This window comes from Manacus vitellinus, unplaced genomic scaffold (genome assembly GCF_001715985.3).
Source record: "Manacus vitellinus isolate BGI_N305 unplaced genomic scaffold, ASM171598v3 scaffold_18_pilon, whole genome shotgun sequence".
In the NCBI taxonomy this organism is placed as follows: domain Eukaryota; kingdom Metazoa; phylum Chordata; class Aves; order Passeriformes; family Pipridae; genus Manacus; species Manacus vitellinus.
The window spans coordinates 1,249,833-1,270,795 of record NW_021939324.1 but is presented as its reverse complement, the minus strand read 5'-3'; the positions used below and the strand labels follow the sequence as shown (position 1 = coordinate 1,270,795).

General features: G+C 39.6%; 1 protein-coding gene across 2 annotated transcripts in view; it reads left to right on the top strand.

The window, feature by feature from the left end:
• LIFR (LIF receptor subunit alpha) overlaps positions 1-20,963 on the top strand; it is a 51,896-nt gene that overhangs the window by 15,284 nt on the left and 15,649 nt on the right. For both annotated transcript variants that reach the window (XM_008921614.2, XM_018070296.1), the window contains exons 3-14: positions 4,834-4,988; positions 5,688-5,808; positions 8,151-8,302; positions 10,033-10,196; positions 10,988-11,162; positions 11,435-11,704; positions 13,773-13,902; positions 15,733-15,896; positions 17,141-17,286; positions 19,846-20,011; positions 20,165-20,235; positions 20,671-20,884. In XM_008921614.2, coding sequence (XP_008919862.2) covers positions 4,907-4,988; positions 5,688-5,808; positions 8,151-8,302; positions 10,033-10,196; positions 10,988-11,162; positions 11,435-11,704; positions 13,773-13,902; positions 15,733-15,896; positions 17,141-17,286; positions 19,846-20,011; positions 20,165-20,235; positions 20,671-20,884 — 1,855 coding nt within the window. In that variant the 5' untranslated portion in view covers positions 4,834-4,906. The remainder of the gene's footprint in view (positions 1-4,833; positions 4,989-5,687; positions 5,809-8,150; positions 8,303-10,032; positions 10,197-10,987; positions 11,163-11,434; positions 11,705-13,772; positions 13,903-15,732; positions 15,897-17,140; positions 17,287-19,845; positions 20,012-20,164; positions 20,236-20,670; positions 20,885-20,963) is intronic.

Below are 20,963 nucleotides of genomic sequence, written 5' to 3'. Positions count from 1 at the left end.
AGAGAATTGAGCATTTGGTCAGCTATGCTTTTAAAAAAGAAGATACTCAGAATCAGTTAAGCCAAGAAATAGATAATAAGAAGCGCAGTCAGTAGAAGACATACCAGTTATTTTCTGGTTTTCCCTTTAAGAGGTTAAGTCTAAAGGGGCTGGTAATGGCTTAAATGCTCCCCTTTTCTCAGGAGGTCACAGAATCTTTAACCTTCTTTACAGCTGACAAGATTTTGAAGCAAAGCTGTCCACAGATATTTTCCTAGGCGCACATTATTGTCCTGAGTACTGTTTCCTCTCTTATCTATCTGATCACCAGTAGTTGCACTGTCTGCATCAAAACATCTTTAAAAGTAATTTAAAAGTCCATGGTGGGTATTGAGCTGTTTTAAATATAAGCCATCAACTGTTGGCTTCAATGAATAGGAGTGTGAATCTAATTGTTCCTTTGCTACCTTACCTGCATAAAAGGGAATTTAAAATTTCTTCTTTCCAACCTCAGGCACAAGGGTAGTTCCATAAAGCTCTGTGCAGAAGTCATGACATCCCCATGTACTATAGCTTCCAACAGTTATTATGGAATCCTGTTTTTAGTAGATTCTCTCAAGTATGAGCAGTTATATACTGAAGCCTGTCAAGCCTTTGCTGTCAGTATGGCATGAATTTGTATGTGAATACTTTTTGCAGACACACATGGTGTTGTTCCTTAGCATAGGTTTATGGGAGGCTCTTTCCTTATTTGAAAATTTCAAAAGTGAGAGACCATTTCAGGCAAGGCCATTGACATGAATTTGCTGTGCAAATACACTCACGCTAAGTCAGGACGTTTGCAGTCCATTTGAGGATGAGATTGGAGTCTGAAGTACTTTTTTTTTTATTCATTCATTCATGGCTAGGCTTTGCAAACGAAGATTTGGGAAGGCTCTATCTGCATTTGTTACAGGCACGCTGGTGGCTTATGAGACCAATACAAGACAGACATATCCGATTGCAAAAGGCACAGCAGAAAGGCTCCTTAGATGGTATCTTCTGCAAGACACGATTCTTTCTGCGTTGCCTTTTCTCCTCGAGAGTGATCCTGCGTGTGTTCTCAAAGGAGACAGCTGCGTTATAGATGGTGTGTCTCCAGGCCTCCCGATTGGAGGCCAGAGTAGACCAGTTATGATGATCAATGTGGCCAAGGCTTAGATGTTGTTTCAGGGAGTCCTTGTATCTTCTCTTTGGGGCTCCTCTCTTGCGGCAGCCAGTGGCAAGTTCACCATAAAGCAGGATCTTAGGGAGGCGGTGGTCCTTCATCCTGGAGACGTGCCCTGCCCAAAGCAGCTGTGTTCTCAGTAACATGGCCTCTATACTTGTGACTGCTAGTCTGAAGTACTAAATAAACAGCTATGTGGCAGCTTTATACAGTATCTGGGGCTGGATCACATACTGAAATCAAGTCAACAAGGTCTGAATGTTGGGAGAAAGCAAACATGTCATGAACTGTGTAAACACATACTACGCATAGGTTTGCCATAGAAAAGTTCCTTCATTGTGCTTGATAATGCTGAGGCCTCGGGGCAGAGATATTTCAAGGCTGTGGATACAGCAGCTTTGGTTCACAGGGGAATATTTGTTCCAAGAATGATCAGAAATATAGAAACTGAGACTGGGAAATGGTAAAAAATAAAAAAAAAAATTTAAAAAAAAAATTGGAGTTTTTAAGGGAGATATTAGAGATCTGATATTAGTCATCTATTCTGTAAGGCATTTCTGCAAGGCAGAGGTTAAACTGTTCTTTGCTGGAGATAAGACAAAGTAATGTGCTTAAAATGGAGCAAGAGATAGTTGTGGAACACATTTGGAACACTGATGATAGTGCCAGTAAAGTGACACGAATATGTTGCCCAAGGAAATTAGATTGTTATGGGATTTGCTGTTGCTGGTATTATTTAAGATGAACAACTGTTAAAGGTGGTTTAGTTGCAATTTAGTCTGGTGGAGACAATTGGCTAACCCCCTTGGTACCATTTTTTAAAAATAAAGACTTGCAGTGTAAAGACGTTTGTGCTTAGTAGTAACTGCTCCTGTTGAGCTCCAGCCAACCATGGTCAAGATTTTGCCTTCCTCTGACTATGTTGAGCTCTCTTGTCCTAAATAACATCCTAAGAGTACATCTGCCTAGAGGATAATATACTTCTCATATCTTTTAGGCTAAGGAAAAACCTCCATGCCTTGTTTGATTTAGACTTGAACTGATGGGGGAAGCAGCTTTCATCCAAAGAAAGTGAACTTCCTATTTTTAATGTAACTCAATTATTTTGTAACTTTATAATTAAAACAAGCCTATAAATGGGGATCTTTTTTCCTGACTAACGGCATTTAATTATGTGACACGAGGCTTTTATTTGCCGACCTTTCAACAAGTTATAAAATGTTTGTAAGAAAACAAGAGCCAGGGAGTCTACACTTCTTACGAAAGACTGTGGTTAACAAGACACTCATCATGCCCTGCATAAGAGTACATAGGTTCCCTTCTGTGCCTGACTCTGAAACAGAAATTAAAACTATGCTTGAGTTAGGAGAACTTGGTATGACTCAGATATCTTGTAATGCACTGCTGTGATGTACTCTTAAAACTTCTGCAGTAGGACGACCACTCCATGTATTGAAGGAGGTGCAAAAAACCAGAAGATTTTCTTAAAACACACACACACATAGTTGCTGAATGAACAGGTTTTGCATAAACCTACAAGGTTAATGTGTTTAGAGAGTTGAGATTAATGCTACAGGCTTGGGATTTAGTTAGCATCACAGAGCAATTTTTTCTCCTTCAAGTAGCATATGTGCTTTCCTTTTTTTATCCTTTCCTTGACTGCCAGAAAGCCAGCTGATAGAGGATTGTCAGGTGATTGTGATACAGAACTTTAAATTTTAATTTTAGACTTTTCTGGAAACCAGAAATGGTCTTTGAAGAAGTCCTCAGAAACATAAAATTTACATTTATATCACAAGTAGAAATTAGTCCTTTTATTCATGTAACTCCCAGGTCTGTCTGAGAGGTCTTCAAATTTTTTATGAAGTTAGAGCTTTATGAGCAAGGTTCAAACCTGGAGGTAACATCCCATTTCCTCATTAATAACATGGACAAATACATGAAGACCCTGAGATACACCAAAATATGGTGGGGGACTTCAGGCAAAGAGATTATTATATTTTATGTGCTGGTGGATTCTTGATTCATCTTTGCCTAGACATAGATTTGTCAACCTCTTCTCTTGTTTTGGCTTTTAACAAGTTTCACAGCATGGATATTACAGATTACAAATATATAAAAGAAGAACTGAGTGCGTCTAGGGGAAGTATAGCTTACATTAGTGTGTTTTTAGTCAGGTTTTCAGGTGGTTTGAGGACATGGTGAAATTAAAATAATTTTTAAGTGTTTTTGTTCCCTCCAGACATAACAGTGGTCTTTACCATGTCTCATCTCTTGTGTACCTGGGACTTGCCTTCAGCCTGGTTATTGCAGACCAAGAGAAGGAAGGGAAGTGGCCCCTTGTGAGCAGCTCTGGATTGTTTGGCATAGTTCTGATATGTTTCTCCTCTCACAGTGCCAATTGGTGAGGGACAGAAGAACATTTCAGGCATCCCCAGCTGTCCCCTGCAGGAGGATTCCTTTAAAAAAATTAATAAAAAATACATGGTTTTACTGCAGGGATGAGGAAGCATACTCCTGGTAGCACAGGGGACTTCAGTGAATAGAGCTTTCTTTCAAAATTTCATAGGCTTTTAGGCAAAGTCTGTTGTTTTGACAATGATGTACATCTAGCTTTGGAAGAGATTTCAGAGACAACATCAGGACCCTTGGAGCCTGGACAAAATGGGAACAAAACTGCTCTCCAGGACAGGCAGGCTTGGCCATGTTCTAACATGAAACAGCTCCTGCTGTTGGTTGCTGAGAGAAGGCCTCTTGTTACATGGGAGTTACGGTCTCTGAAAGGGTGCTCAAGTCTTCAGAGATTTCAGGTAGCAGGTAAATGATGCACCAGGAATTGACTAAGCTTTAGGATAAACTTTCCTGCAGTTTTTCTTTTTGAGAACATAAACTGATGGTTGTTGATGTGTGAGTGGAACTAAAAGTGTTCCCTGGGTCCCACTGAAGAGTTGAACTTCTCTTTATAAAACATGAAACCCCTTTATCTTCGAAGAGCACATTAAATATAATATTCTAGATAATTTTTTACCTTGAGGTGTCAGTTATAGTAACAAGTATCTCTTGATAGACAAATGGCTCATTTTTTTTTCCATTATTTTTCCTCAAGGCATTATTATTTAACACTGGATTGAACCAGTGATCCTGGGTGATCAGATCTGGTTCTGCAATGTCTCGGGCATCCCATAGGTTTGAATAGTAGCAATATGAAAAATGAGAAGAGGAAAGAAGAAAACAGATGTTATATCCTGTCCCCTTAAATGCATAAATGAAGCAAGGGATGTTTCCCTTCATGGTGTACAAGATCCTTTGTGAATGTGACATTTCATCTAAGTTGAAGAGGCTTGTTCCAGGGGATGCCATGTCTGTTCTGTTCTGATATCAGGTGGTCCTGAATGATGCCTGTGGACCATTGAGTTTTACATGTCTATGATTCTTGAGGTTGTGTTTGAAATGTCTTACTGAAAATGTACACATCAAGGAGTTGTTGGGATAGAGAAAAGGTTTGCATGACAGACAAAGGAAAAGGAGTTGCTACGCCTGGGAACAGTACTGAAGAAGAAAAGTAGATGGAACAAAATGTGGCATTTGTGGAGTACCAGCTCTACAATTTATATGGAGTTTTTTATTATTTTTGTGTTTAATTTTAGAACTGACCAGCTTGTTGGAAGATGATGTTTATTCCTGCTTAAAGCTGCTGTTCTGAAAATAAACAGTAGAAGAATGTGGAAGAATTCAAGCCTCCGCTGCCTTTTAGCACTAGCTATTCTATGCCTAAGAAGCTTAGTATATAGCCAAGAGATAGGTGAGTTCATGGTAGTGTAATTCACTAATTACTTTTTTTTTCTATACTGACGCCTTGTAATTACATTGCTTTCCTACTAATTGTATATTCAGAAACTGTCACCTCTGTGGCCCCACACCATGGGGAAATAATGCCAGGCCTGGTTTCTGCTTTCCAGCACCCATCAGCATCTTGTAAACCAGTGCAAAACTGGGTGTTAAATTCTCCATAATGCAACTGATAGTCTGCATATGCAGTTGATGTAAATGCCTGCATTGAAACCTTCTTGCTGTATACGCCAGCTGTCTTCAATAATTTCACATGTTATCATTAACTGCCCTTCTGTCATTAATTGTCTTCCATGTGTAACAGTGGAGAAGAGCAAAAAAACTCATTAAATTTATCATCAAAGATTGAGGTTTTGCCATTGGCCCAAAGCCTGCTTATTAGACTAGGCAAGGAATGGATATTGTGGAAGGAGACAGCTACCTGTGTTATGCACAGGAGTACAAGCCCAGATCTTAGGTAATTCTAGAAAGCTGAGAGTCTGTGGCTTTCTAATCAGACACACAAATCGTTCAACAGTTTTCAAATACTGGCCAGACAGGCATGCAATAAAACTGTAAAAAGAAAGGCTACAGATGTGAACAATAGCAGTAGTTTTACAGTTGCTCACTTTTGACCTGCAGTTTTGAAACTGTATTTCTTCTATGATTTCAGGTTCTCTAGGGCACCCCCAGAATTTGAAATGTATAACGCACAATTTACATGAAATGATCTGTACTTGGGATGTGTCTCCTAGAAGAAAACATGGACAAACTGACTTTTGCTATGCTGCCAAGTAAGTCCCACATATACCTGGTTGAAAAATAGCAAATTGTGATGAAAGTTTCTCCTTAGTCACTGCCCATGGAATTTGTGATGCTGTTTTTTCCCAGCATCTCCCCATCACTTTTCCTTGGGTGGTGCTCCCTCCAGGCCCTGTTAACTCAGGCAATGGCAAGGTTTCTGGCAAAGTTATTCCACGCTAACAATTTGCCTGCCAAAATCTGCTTGCTCTTTTCAAAGGACTGGAAGATGCTCTTATTTACTCAGACTTCTCTGTGTGTCTGCCTATCCCTTGCTTAGAGTTTTCATGAGGGATATCTTCAAAACAGGTTCAGTCCAAAAGGAAATGAGAGTTGGAAGCAGCAAATCCTGATGTTATGGGCCAAAGCAGTAGAATATATGACATAAGTGTTGAGATTCACCTGTGGAAAAACAAGAAAAATCTCTTGGTGGCTGCCTTACAATCTTTATAAATTTTAAACTGTCTGAAGAGCATTGCATTAGAGGAAATGTACAAATTATTTCATAATTAGAATGGCTTTTGTGAAGTGAATGAGAGTGGAGAATTCTGAGAAAAGTTAAAAAACACCTTAAATCTTCTGTGTTTTTTTCACTAATGAGAACTACATGTTCAAATCCCCATGCAGTAGGTCTGCCAAATACTTATGTGCTAGGGATGAGTTCAAATCCATTCTGCATCTTGATCCTGCCCCTAGTCCAGATATTTATACAGTCTTTTTTCCTGTAAATTCTGCAGGCAGTCCAGACTTTTCCTTGGGGTCCCGGGGCTTGGCTGCACTTAGTCCACCTACATGCTTGATTCTCTGCGTCTCATTATTCCTGCTGCATTGCCAGCTATCATTTCTATTTAAAAAAAAATAATCCATATATGTGACATTGTGGCCAGAGTTCAGGAGTGCAGAGTTCAGGAGGTACTGCCCTCTAAACAGGAACAATCATGTAGCTGCTGCTGTTTCTCCTTAGCAAAGCAGAACAGGCTGGGGGCCCTGAAGCAAAGAGGATGAGAGCTGAGCTTAGTGCAAACATCCCTGAGGGAAAGAGGTTTTGTTTTTCGGTTGCCCAAACATCCTCTAATAATATCTCAGTACAGAAGAGGAATAGTCTTTCTGAGCACTCAAGTCTCAGCTGGCCTTCGCTAGCCCAGAGTCTTGCGTGAATCTTAAAGAGTTCAGCCCAAGCTCTTGACTCCTGCTGATGGGAGCTCGGGGTCCCGTTCCAGTTCATAAGTGAGTAACAGTCCCTCAGCAGGAAGTCTGGCATTGTTCTCTCTGCTTTCCTTCCTCCCATCATTGCCCCAAGAGGAAGGTCTGGATTTTTCCAAACTTTCTGCCTTTCTAGTTGCATATCAGTGATAATGAGCAAAGGGACTTGACCCATCCATATTATTGTTTCCTCTATATATCTGCATCCCCAAGACAAAAGCCAGATCAGATCGTGCTGAGCACTGCACAAACATTAAGCACAAGTTGTATTTTCACCTGGGATCTTAGCAGTCCTCTCCCCTGCCCTCTGCTCTTTCCTCATGAACTGAGCAGCAGAAGGGAGCTAAAAAATTTGTTCTAAGATGCAGACACAGGTGGTAAATCTGCTCCCATATGCCATTACTTTGAGAAGAAATGAAGGGAGAGGAAGTCAGGAAACATAAATGGTAGGGGAGATACTGTTAGGTTTGGGCTTTTGTTGGTTTTTTGGGGGGGTTCTTTGTTTATAATATTTTTTAAATATTTTTATTTTATTTTGCTTATTTTTAAATATTGATTCATGATGACTGTAGGTTTCAAAAATGTATCTTTTGCTGGCCTCAAGTTGTGCCAGAGGAGATTTAGATTAGATATTAGGAAATTTTTTTCACAGAAAGGTTTGTAAAACATTGGAACAGACTATCCAGGGAAGTAAGGGAAGTCACGAGCCCTAGAAGTGTTCAAAAAACATGTGGATATAGCTTAGTGGACGTGGTTTAGTGGTGCTGGTGCTAGGTTGACAGTTGCATTTGTGTTGAATAATCTTAAAGGTCTTTTCCAAACTTAACAGTTCTGTGATTTTCAATAAAAGATCGGGTTTTCACTTTGAACTGTTCTCTTAACAACTGGTAGTTGCATTACGCAGCTAGTGCACAGCCTATGGCTACAATGAAAGTGACTTGAAAGATGAGGAAATGCCTATTAATCTGATACTAACCAAAGCCCTTGGAAGTCTCACTCCTTCACAAACTTGATATGGAGCTCTCTGTTTATTAGAGGGAATTTGTGTTTTATTAGTGTCCAAGAATAGGACTTAACTTGCCTTAGCTGCCTATCAGCTGAAATAACTGCTTAATCCTCTCTGTCTTTTCAGTGACCTCCCCACTCCGGTGTGTTTTAAAACTAAGGAGAAAAGGGTTGAGATTCCAGTCCCACACAGCTCCAGCACAGTGACAATAACTACAAACAGCATCTCCGGAACTGCTTTGGCTACCAAAGAATTTAAAATTCACAAGAAAGATATCTGTAAGTATCAGGTTTTATGTGTGTATACAAAGCCTTTACACTGTGTTTAACAATTCTCCAGATGTGTATATGCTTGCAGTTTTCTTTGACAGTATTCCTGTAGCTAAAATGTTGATATACTGAGTCCATATGAAGCTACCGTGCATCATAGGTTTTTTTCTCTAATCCTTCAGAGGAAAGAAAACTCCTCTTACCCATAGCTCATAGTAGAGAAGTCAAGAGCAGAATGTGACAAGGAAAGCAAAATACAACACTGTTACATCCCCAACTCTTTGCCCTTTTTTATCTTAGTTATGAGTTAGGAAGGATTTGTAAACAAATTCCTAATCTACATACTGAGGTACCTGCATGGGTTTTAAAGTGCTTTTGGTCAGACTTGGCTTGGGAAAGGCAGAATAAACTCCCTAGTGTCTCTTCTTCCATTTTGGATGCTACAGAATGAAGTAGCTTACTCCTGCAATTTCAGAATACTTCAAGGGAAATTATATCATATGTCACTCCTGACAGGATCATATTGTCCTAATATATGCCAAATTTACCCGTTCTGTTCAGCTGTATATGAAACTGAGAAAATACGTTTATTCTTGGGAGATAGACTGCTTCATGTTGGAGTCATAAATAAGTCAGACTTTTTCCCACTTCTTTCCATACGAAGGAAGAAGTTGTAAACTGAAGATGGCACTGCCACCATCTTCCATGCTTGCTTTAGGCTTCAATTTTGGTTTGATTCCTTAGTCCTTTAGTGTAGTCAAATTCTAATGTCAGTAATATTCCTTATCCATGCTTCTGTTTACAGTTGAGAGCTGCTCAAGAACTTTAACAAAATGCAACTCACAAATATTTGGGCAACACACTGGGTTCTCCAGGATATTGCTGACTCCAGGCAGGATGAGTCTCTCAGGTTCATCACAGGTTATCGTAGGCAGTGTTGAACTGTGCTGAACACTTTGCAGCTCTCAGATCCATGTTCAGGACTGAATTGGATGTATCACACGTTTTAAAAATATGTTTTGTCTTGCAGCAGGCCAAATGAACTGCCATAACCCTTGTGTTACCATAATTCTTCCCTGCTTCTCAGTCTCTTGCTTCATCACTGCCCATTTGTAGAAGAGGTCTTCTGTTTAATCTCCCTGTCCTGTCCACATCATGATGTCATGCCTTTAGTATTTCTTCTAGCTTAAAATCACTTTCCCCATGGTCTTCTTCAGGCCCTCATGTGAGCTTCTTCCGTCCTCTGCTTCTACTCTCCTTTTTCCCTGCTATCATTTTTGTTGCAAATCCCCACTTCCTTACTGGTATCCAAAACTTACTTCTTTTGGGGATGGTTTTCCATCATCTTCCCTAGAAGTGTTCTTATGCATGCTTCAAAGACTGTCACCATGTTTCCTTTGCCTCTGCAGTATTGAATATCCTGTAAAAGACAGGATACCTTTCTTTCTTAATATGCATTATGAAGAGTCATATTCATGACCAGTTACTCGCATATCTTCATGCTGAGATATCAAAAAAAAATGCTACCTAGTGATTCATCAGCACTTGTGCTTTCCTGAGAACTTTCATGCTCAAGTAATGACAGAACCTCTCTCATTCTAATTACAGAGATTGAGTTACATGTTTATATGGCTACTAGCCAGTTCAGAGCAGAGAGACGTGGCTGTTGAACACCTGTAGGGCTCGTGTTGCTGACTAATGACTTGAGTATGGGGTTTTTTCTCCCTCTCTTTTTCAAGTGTTTATTCCTGTCGCTCCACGCATTCTTAGTTTAACGCCTGACTTTTCAACTTCCACATTAAATCTGAAGTGGAGTGATAATGGATCGGTCTTCCCAGATGGACTGGATGCTGTTTGGCAGATTCAGATACTCCGAAAAGAAACAATGGAAAAAGTCACGCAAGTAAGCCCTTTTCTTCCCTTATGAAAAATACATATGCAATTTTTGCCCTTGGTAATATTCTGAGGTCATTTGAAGAAAGCTGAGAATGATGAAGATTGTAGAGCTTTGTAGAACCTTCTAGTCATGCTTCTAGTATGTAATTTCTTTTTAAGTTTCAAAGTTATGAGAAGACTGACTACTATACTGTCAGTACTGAGTCACACCATTTTATTTTTTTTAATCTAGTACAGGGATTTTTTAATTAGAACTTGCTTGTAAATTTGGCAGATATTTTACACCATTGTCTCTACTTCTCCAACAGTATGTCAAGTCTTGGTCTCTGAATGCTCAGCTTGTTTTTTTCTTTTTTTTGTAACCACAGTTCTTCCAAGCCAATTTGTAGCTCTGTTCTAAGCATTTCAGTAATGGAGAAAAGACAAAATGTGCAGCCTGGGACATTTTAGAAAATTTGGAACATTTCACTGTCTGGGAGTGGCCCAGGATACTGGGATGCAGTATATACCTATTTAAATGCTTGGTGAGCTTCCTGCTCTCTCTCAAATGTCTGCCCTCTGGTATTTCTTGCAGACAGTCTACCTGGCTGGTGGGCTTTTTAGTAAGTTAGGCTTTTGTCCAAGTAAGTTCACTGTGCAACTGAAAGTTAGATGGGACACTCCAATAATCTCTCAGGATATTATGCTTTAATTCATTTAATTTGCCATTCTGTTGACACCTTGGAGATTATAAGTCATTATGAGCAGGTGTTTATAAGCTCTATCTTTGTTATTTTTTTGCGTGTGAAAACTCTGCAGGTTACTTACCACTCAAAACTGACTCACGAAGACATGATTCTTTCTTGGAACTGGACGTCAGATATGCCTTTGGAGTGTGCATCGCACTATGTGAAGATTCGCTGTTATATTAATGTAACACAGTTTGTTGGCGTCAAGGAGTGGAGCGACTGGAGCCCAGTAGAAGTGATCCTTGGTATGTTTGTTCCCTTGCCACCACAGGGACTTTGATTTCTTTGTAAGAAGTGAGCCAAAGTCAGAGAAAAAGCATTAGGCATTAATGGACTGCTGGCTTTGAGGATGTTTTGATTGGAGAAATAATGCAATCACTAGTTAATGAAACCTAGTAAACATTTATTTGTATGCATTGGAGTGCTCCTCAGTCACATTTTAGCTGATCAGCACCATATTTATAGCAAATTGTTCATGTGGGATTTTTGTTTGTTTGTTTTCTTTCTTCTCTACTAGGAAAAGATACCGATCCCAGTGAGAGTGGAGTGTTTCCTCTGGATACTGTGGTGGCAGTAGGTTCAGATGTAACATTTTGTTGTATCCATGAAGAAGGTCAGAACATAACAAATATGAGTTATGGATCAAAGCCCTACCCAATGATACAGCTGAGCAGTCGGAGCCATGCAATCAGAGTACTAAATGCCAGTGCCTCAGATTCCAGTGGAACAAACGTCGTGTGCAGACTCAACAATGGAATGATGGAGGGAACTGTCCTGTTTGTAGGATGTAGGTATCATTATGTTTACTAACCTCGGGAAAATCAAAATCATTTTGAGACTCTTAGAGTTCTGCTAGGAAACAAATACTACTGTGGCTTTCCTCCCCCCCCCTCCCCCCACCCCGCCTTTGGTTTTGAGCATGAACTGGGATTGTACTTGTTTCACTGCGGAAACCCCAGCTCATGGAGAAGACACCAAGTTTGGGAGGATGAGAAGGTACCCATATAAGCCCTCCTCTTTTAGAACCTGGCCCAGTGCTTCTTTCTTTGATCTCTTGTTCTAAGGTACTTTTTCATGATCTGGAACACTCAGTAGTTTATTGCCATATGAATATTCATCCCCGGTCTATATCACTGTAGGTTTACATCTGTTCTGGTTTAGTCCATGGCAAGGTGAGAGTAAGAGCAAGAATTGTAAATGCAAACTTTTTTTTACCAATCAGTCAAATGAAGACAATAAAACAGACTTGCAACAAAACATGCTCATCCAGGGCAGTAGCTCCTTGGGAGCTAATTACAGCAGAGGAGACCAGCCGACAATTCCTTTTTCCTGGACACTCTTCTAAAACACCCTTTCAGTATTTTCTTTAAAGGTACTGAATGACTGTGCGTCTTCTCTGCCAGGATCAGAAATCTGTTCCAGAAACAGATACCTGTGACTGAAAGTACCTCGTGTTTTTTTTCTCGTAATTGGTCATTTTAGAGCTTTGTGTGTTTTCCCCACATGGATTTTGAGAGTTATAATCTTCCGATAGCTGTTCATTATAATCCCATTCCCCATTACAAATGCCTGCCTTGAAACTTAGAATCCTTGGGGCTGAGGAAAGGGATAGGAGAAACTGGATTCATTTTCAAAGTGTGCTCTCATCTCCAAGCTGTGCTCTCATTGACTTTGTCTATTAAGTTTGTGATAGCAAATGCAAAACAGAATTCAGCCTTTGATGTTTTCTCAGTGATATGTCATTTTTACATTAATTGCACTGTATTTACTTTTGTGGGAGAATCATCCAGGTAATTAAGTCAGTGATTCAAGAAAGAATGCCCTGACAATCCCATAGGTTTCTCCTATGCAGTGGTTTTCAAAGAGATGAGATTCCAAGTCTTGTTTCTTGTCAGTATTTCTTCTAGTGGTGTCTACAGGGAGAGGACTTGTGATGGTCCTCTTGCTGATGAGAGACATTTGGGGAAGAAAAGGTAGAGGAAGGAAACATAATGCCTTGGTTAAGCCTAGGTCTGTGTTCCTTTTTGGCCTGCTGCTCATAGTTGGAACTAAACCTGCCACTGTCGCCTCTTGTGTTAGTGCCCCTTCTCTAGGGCAGCTATGTGGATATTATTGTGCTACCTTTGGCACACCTTTCCAGTCTCATACATCTCAAGTGTATGAGACCTGAAACAAGTGCTCTACTTACTCTCAAGTTAGCATGGTTGCCCTCTCTGTTGGGAACACTGCCCATCTTTTCCAGGAAGGCACTCAACACTGCCCTAGTAGGTCAGCAAAAAACAAGATTTAAAAGAAAAAGATTGGCACTTCCAAAGCCATGGGAAAGGGGATGAGCCATTCAGGCCTTGCTTTAACTTTCAGATTCAGTGTGGAATTCCTGCCAAAGGGACCATCTCCTTGACGTGACTTGTTTGGAGAATTCAAAACAGTGTTGGGGCTGGCATGTTAGAAAATGTGACGCACAGCCGACAGCTTTCCTGCATTGCTCAGCGGCTAAACTGATGCTAAGAATTTCAGAAAAGTCTTGGCAGAATTTCAGTGAAACACTTCCAGGTCAGAGCCTGGAGCTTGTGAACATGTTTGCATGTGATTTACCAGGTTACCCACCCACTTAGAATCCTCAAGTCAAGTGTTAGTCAGATGGGGCTGATAATAATTATCCATCTGTTTTATTGTGACTTTTTAAAGGCATATTTTTGTATGGTTGAAGTGTAACTGTTGCCATATATTTGTGAAGCACGCAATCCAGACCCAGAAAAACCAAATGGTGATGTTTTCAGGAAGCCAGCGACCCAAATGTCACACTAGAATGGCAGAACATCAGCTAACTCTTCTGGTTTCCTTTCATGCTACAGATGCTCCTGATATTCCCCAAAACCTCAGCTGTGAAACACCCAATTTCCAGATAATAAAATGCACCTGGAAACCAGGCAGACCCAGTGGACTGTATGGAAAACGAAGAACAAAGTACAGTTTATTTGAAAGGTAAAATTAATCAGCACTAAAAGGAGTAAAAGGGTACAACTGGAATACTTCCATTGCTGCCTGTGACTTACTGCTCCATGCCTATTTAAATGTGATAGTTTTCATTGTTTAGAGCCTAAAATACTTTCCAGGAGTTTCTGGAAGTTGTAACTAAACTTGGAAAACCCTTGTCTAGCCCTGCAAAATTCCAGTGGAAATTAAGGATGACTTTTCCCAGAGGTTTATGCCATTATGAACTCACAAGTAAATAAAGGGCATAGAGTATGAGGCTGCTGCCAACATACAGATAAGACCAATATGAAAATATAGGTAGATAATAAGTCAATCACTAATTTTTAATTTATTTTTTTTTTAATATGAAAACTGGGTCAGATTGTCTGTCAGACGTTTACTGAACTTCTGCTAGGCAAGATGGCAAGAAGCCCACTGAGAAAGAATTATAAAACAGGTCATGGTGCATTTCCCATGCCACTAGGAGAAACAGCAATGAGCCTACAGCCATTCTCCTCTCAGCATTAAGGATTAGATAGTGTCGAGCAGGCAAAGTATACATATTAACTGTATAATGTTGAAAGGGAAGAAAGCACTGATGTCATCCATGGAAAGTAGTTGAGTGATGTCCCACCACATTGTCTAATGGAGTAGGCCATGTAAGGCCTTAAAAGTGAGGAATCATTGGTTGGAATAGCACTTGCAGTTGGGATTCCTTGGTAGTTGTGATTAGAAGTTAGTGAGGAGTTAACAAAATTCACATGGAGAGGAGGCTCCCATGTAATGCCAAAGGAGCAGTCAGGAAAAAGAGCCAGGAGAGACCTGAGTCACACAAACTGATGAGAAATGGAGTCTTGTGGTGGCTTTGAAGCAAGTCAGAGGCCATGAGGATTGAGTTACTGCCATAGATATCACCCAGGGTGCTAATGCTAAAGAAGTCATTGGGTAGGGTGCAAGGAGGTGGACAAAAGAGAGCAGGTATTCAAAGGAAAGGAGCTCCAGTCACTCGCTGCTGATATTCAGCTTATAAACAAGGATGTCCAGTCTTTTTATGTTCAGCCCAAAGCTGTGAGATTGATGTGATGCATTTCAGGGTAAATATTCTCATTCTTGTTCTCAGCCCACACTGAACTATTGAAATAGAGAGTATGATGTGGAGAGAGCTCAGAGCTAAGCTAGAACACAATAAAAATGCCTGAAGGAAGAAGTTAATTAAATTTGTGCTACTGAATGAGAGGCTTACAGAGATTGTAATTAAAGCAAATATACATACATATATACAGATACACACTCTAGATTTTACCCCCAGAGATGTACCACTGGTGTTGGCTGTTACCAGACTGCCTCTCCTGCTGTTGATTAAAAAATAATTGGGAATAACGGATGTATTCCAGGTAACAAACTTTAGTTCAGATTTGACAGGGCTTTTAGAAGGACAATATGTGTAGCATCTTACTAGTTCAGAAAGCAATTAAAAGAATTCTTTAAATGTAAATGTATGCTGATCTGAACAAAGATACTTTGAGTCAGAATCTTAGTCGTAACTTGTGAGGTGGTTTTACAGGACCTACCTGTTTTCAAGGCTTTTGAGAAGTGAGTGAATGGAAATGTTATGCTAGTAGAAGAGGAGAGTTTCATGTGAGAACAGGGCAAGTCATGATTGTTGCCACTTTAACCTGCGTTGTGGTGTTAGATATGCCTCTGCAATCAAATCAATCTGTAAGCTGTGTGAACTGAACCCATCATTCTGTACCGTGTTTTCAGTCTAGAGTTCTAACTGTTGCTAGAAATTAACTTATTCAAAAATTAACCTTTTCCCTCTCCTTTTTTAATTTTTAGAACATCTGGTAAAAATGTTTCATGCGAAGTCAATGAAATGAACAGACAGCATGTCTGTGGCTTTCCAGTACTGCCTGATCAAAAAACCTATGATTTCATATTAGGTGTCTCCAACCCTATTGGGCAAGCAGAGTCATCTCTTTTGGTTGATATAACTCAAAGAGGTAATAGTAATGACTTAAAAAGGCAAAAAGATGTGTTTACTACATGCTAACCATTTGTTTGTTTGGTGTTTGAAGAACTCTGACATGATATACTTTTCATTATTTTGCTTTATTGTCACCAGCTTTTTGCTGTATTTAATAATTTGGACTTGAAAATAACTCAGGACATGTTTTTAGGCAGTGGTGTGTACATGGAGATGACAGTTCTCAATAGAAATGCTACCAGATTGTACACACTGCTAGTGTTGATATAAATGCTACTGGTGACCTAATAATTAGCTAGCTGCTGTTTATTGGGAATCATAGAATGGCTGGGATTGGAAGGGACCTTAAAAATCATTTAGTTCCAACACACCACACACACTCCTCCCACCCCAATTCCTGCCATATCCCACCTATTAGATTAGGTTGCCCAGCGCCCCATCCAACCTGGCCTTGAACACTTCAGGGATGGGGTCTTCACAGCTTCTCTGGGCAAGTTTATGTATTGCTTCATATTTTATTACACATCAGTAATTTAAATTTAGATGTAACTCTATGAACTGTGGATGACCTTGTATTTCAGTCTCTGTTTATAGGGCAAAATACCATACAGTTTTGCAGCATCAGGGTTTGGAGCATGAAAAAAGTAGCACAAACAGATAAAAGGTAATATCGGGACTATCAAACGCTGTTGGTAATAACCATGATCATCTGCTGTCATAGTTTGGAGAAAGAAATAACTTCTTTCATTAGACTTTCAGTTTAAACAAGGAAAGGGAGATGACCACCTTTTTAACACTGTCTTCCTCACCCTTTTCCTTCTGTCTCCTCAACCACAGCTGAGATTTCAGATGTTCCTATTGGTTACAGTATTCTGCCATCCCCCAGAAAACTGAATTTAAACATGAAGATGGTGCATTTTTTTTAATCCAGGTCCCAGATCAACTATCTTAAGATTAGAATTCTCAGAGTACTTTTTTGATAAGGTCAGTAAGAGGGAAAATATTTATCTGTGTCTCCAAGTTTTTATCTCATGTCTGGTACACTCAGTCTTAAGTAAATCTATTTCGATGTTTGATAGCTGAGAAGAGTGTCAGGAATGAGACTGCTCGCAGGTGCCTTTCAGCACCAGTTTTCCCAGTTGCTGATTGGATCACTTATCCTTCTGATTCTCTTTGATCTTTTAAAATCAGATTTTTCTGAACTGAAATGAATATGGTTTTTTGACTTAGAACTGAAGGTTTTTTCTTTATTTTTTTTAGTTCATCCAAAAACCCCAGAGAAGTTGACTGTTTCTGAAAACAACTCTACAAGCATTCATCTGCATTGGTTTATAAATGGCAGCTTTGCTGAGATCAGGCTTCTGTGTCAAATTGAAATTAGCAGTGGTCACTCTGAGCAAAAACTAGTAAGTGTTGTTTTTAAGGGATTATTTTTTGGCACAGACGTCAATCTTTTTCACTGAACTAATCACATTTCAAATTCTTTTCTCATGCTAAGAGCTTCACTCTGATAATCTTATTAAATGATTAATGTAGTAATGAGTAGAGGTTCATTTACTAAAATCAGAAAACTTCCTGTTCATCTCTGTTGTTGCCTGGTTTCTCTCTCTTTTTCTTTCTTTCTTTTTTTTTTTGTTTGTTTTTTTTAGGGTTTTTTAGTTTGTTTTTTTGTTTTGTTTTAAACCATTTAGAGCAAAGTCAAATTACACACCATGTTATTTGGTACTTGGAGACTGTGCATAGTGCTTTATGCTAATTCTTTAGGTAACAGTCCTTGTGCTTTGTCCTTCTAGGTGCAAACTTAACATTAACTATTAATACACAGCTGTTCCAGGATGCACTGCTGCCTTGAAGACTTCCATGGTGGTTGTTTCAGATCTTGTAGTCTGCAGCTGAATTTCTCTTTTCGTTTCTTTCCCCTCGGAGAATAGTTCATTTGTTTGCTGTCAGCCGTTGACATGCATGTGGCCATAACAGGCAGCTGCTAAACCTGCTTGTATGTCGGTGATGTAGAGACAGGATAGGGAAGGATTTTCCCACTGGGTGTATCAGTAGGTAATCTCCCAATGAGGAGAGAAGGTGGTATTTGTGGGCTGGGTTCAGATTTTCAGCCGTTCAGGCTCCCAGCTGCTGCCCAGCTTGGTGCTCTGTGTCACTGACTGGAGTTGCATATTTACTCTGCTGACTGTCAGAGGAGCTTAGGATACTAATTTAGACACCAGCATCAGACACTGACTGTAGGTGGTGGGAATATATCCTCTTCTTAACTGCTTAACTTAGTGTGGTGTGACCTGTGTCACTGGGGAAGCCTAATGACAGCTGCATGTTCAGTTGGCTTGAGATTTACGCCCAATTTCTTTGTGCATTCAGATCTCTGAGCATTTTGGGTAGGCACATGCTGAATTGTCAGGTCTTGCTGTACCGAGTCTGAATTTGTAATTTTAGCACATTAACCTCAGAGGCTGTTTTTTACAGTGCTTGTTTGATTTTTAGCAGTATTCTATTACCCTCTGCATTTAGTTGCTAGTTGGGCACAGCGGTTGGGCACAGCCTTGAATAACTTAGGTCAAACCACAGAAATTATACAGCTAAGACTGAAGATAATCATTATGTACATGCCTCTAAAATAATAGGGTAGTAGTTAATGCATGCTCTGTAAGACTATTTTTAAAATACTTTCAAAGCTCTTAATGAGTGTGTAAGCCTTAAGCTTTTATGTTTTCTCTGTAATGACATGTGTTAACTAATACCAGAGATAAAGTACTGCGAAGGAACTCATAGGTATTTTTCGAATACGAAGCTCAAAGCCTGGGGCACACAGTCATTTGTGAACTCTGCTAGCAAAGCAATCATCTGGGGCCGTGGAAGGTATTACACTTCCACAGAAGTTTGATTCCCGGCACCTGTATCAGAGCCCACAGCTACAGATATTTTGTAATGCAGCAAAGAGCTCCATAGAAGCTTTTAGAGCTTGTTACGTCGTCGCTGGTTGCTTAATAAAAAAACTCCAGGAGTTCTCCCTAACAAACAAAAGTAGCTGTGAAATTGTTATGGAGTTTTACATGGCATTTTGAGGATGTTTTCAGAAGCTTTTCCATCCGTATGAGAGATTGTTGGCTTTTCCAGTATTTTTGAAGTTGTCATTTGGCTTTAGAAGTGCACAATTTGTTGCATCTTAAAGTCACTTGGAATCCAGTTTTTGGCAGCTGTGGTGCACATGTGTTATAATTAGATTCAGTAAAAAATATTCCCAGGCTTAGGATTTCCTTAAGTAATCATGCAACTGAAATGCTTCCTAGACTCATATCATTTTAAGAATAATAGGAGAGACTAGTCCTCTCATAAGAGCTGTGAACTGAGGTCACCTAGGTTAGATTTGGATACTATCTTTGGAAGGAAAAATGGAGGAAGCAAACTATGATAAATATCTTGCTCTAACAAGCTGTCTTTAGTGTACTTCTGTGCATGTCTCTTAGGAAAAAAGCCTCTTTGCTGACAGTCTGATGTGCATGTGCTCAGGGGAAGTGCAGGTTCTGAATAACAGAGGTGAAATCCTGGCCTGCCTCATGTGAGCAGTTTTGCTGCATATAGGAGAGCAGGGGACTGGATGGGATAGATGGGAAGCTACAGCCTGCTACTGTGTGCAGAGCTCCTCCTGTTGAAGGCTCATCAGTGTTCCCTCTGCTTTTCATGCTTTACAACTCAAAAGGTGCTTCCTACTTTCATATTTCAATTTCTGTGCTATTTATGACTTTATTTGGGTGGACCTCTGAAAATTTTTCCTTTGTTTAGGGTGACTGCATAGGAAATATTTTTCTTTTTAATTATTTTCTTCATAGGGCTTGACTGCAGCTTTCACACTGTGAGCATTCTTGGGTAAAAATATCACCTTTTTAGGTAATGACTTGCAGCATAATCTAGGAGGAAAAAAATATATCATGTCAATTTCTGTAAATTTTTAACAGCTCAATATCTCCATACCTGGTGGGAAATCCTCAGCTTACACAGCTCATCTGAATGCATTGCACCCATATACCAAATACCAGTTCAGGGTGCGCTGTTCAGCTGCTGACCATTTCTGGAGGTGGAGTGACTGGAGCCGGGTAGAGGAGTACACAACATCAGAAGCCCGTAAGTTTATCTGACTCTTTGATGAGAAAATGTTGGACTTGTGAGGCCATCTATTTTAAAATTAGTCGTCTAAAAACCTAACTTTTCAATAGATGGTAAATTGTCTACTGTGCAACTTGGGAAAATAAACTACCACTCTTATGTTTTTCTAAGCTCCTGCAAGAGGACCAGACATCTGGAGAGAGAGAAGTTCTTCTGGAGAAAGTCTAAAAATCTTCTGGAAGGTAGATAGGACACTTGAACTTTTTATGTATATTATTTAAAATATTATGAAATGTAACTGTATAAAAAATATTTTCTTACACATTTATAAATTAGTGAACTGTATAGTCAGTAAACCATACTGCTGTTCTTAGCTTTTTTTTTTTGGAACTATCCATTGAGACAAACATTTTTCCCCAAATGAAAATATTATTGAAATTTTATAATTTAAACATTGCATTCAGAAGCATTTCACAGGAAGAATTAAACTTTTTATGCATCCCAGTTGAAAAGTAAAAACTTGGAAACTTATGTGCTAATTCTTCTTGCATAACTTTTTTGGCTCATAGTCTTATACAGACATCAGACTAGATCAGGAACATTAAATTCATATTTTCCTGTGTCTTCTTTTGTATATTGCATTTTGGGTTTAATGGTTTTTCTTTATCTATTCATAGCCCTTACCCCTTTCTGAAGCCAATGGGAGAATAATGTCTCACGAAGTGTCCTGCTACCTGCTAGAGACACCACTGGAGCATAAAGTAGTCACTGAACCCACAAACAGCACAGAGATAAAACTTGGAAAAAATGACTGTGTAATTAGCGTTGTAGCCAAAAACCAAGCAGGCTCGTCTCCTCCTTCAAGGATAACAAGCATGGAACTTCCAAGTGGTGAGTACTCCCAGCCATGAGTTAAACACCTTCAAAGCCAGAACGAGTTTGTTGATTGAAAAATAATGATTTGTTTGTT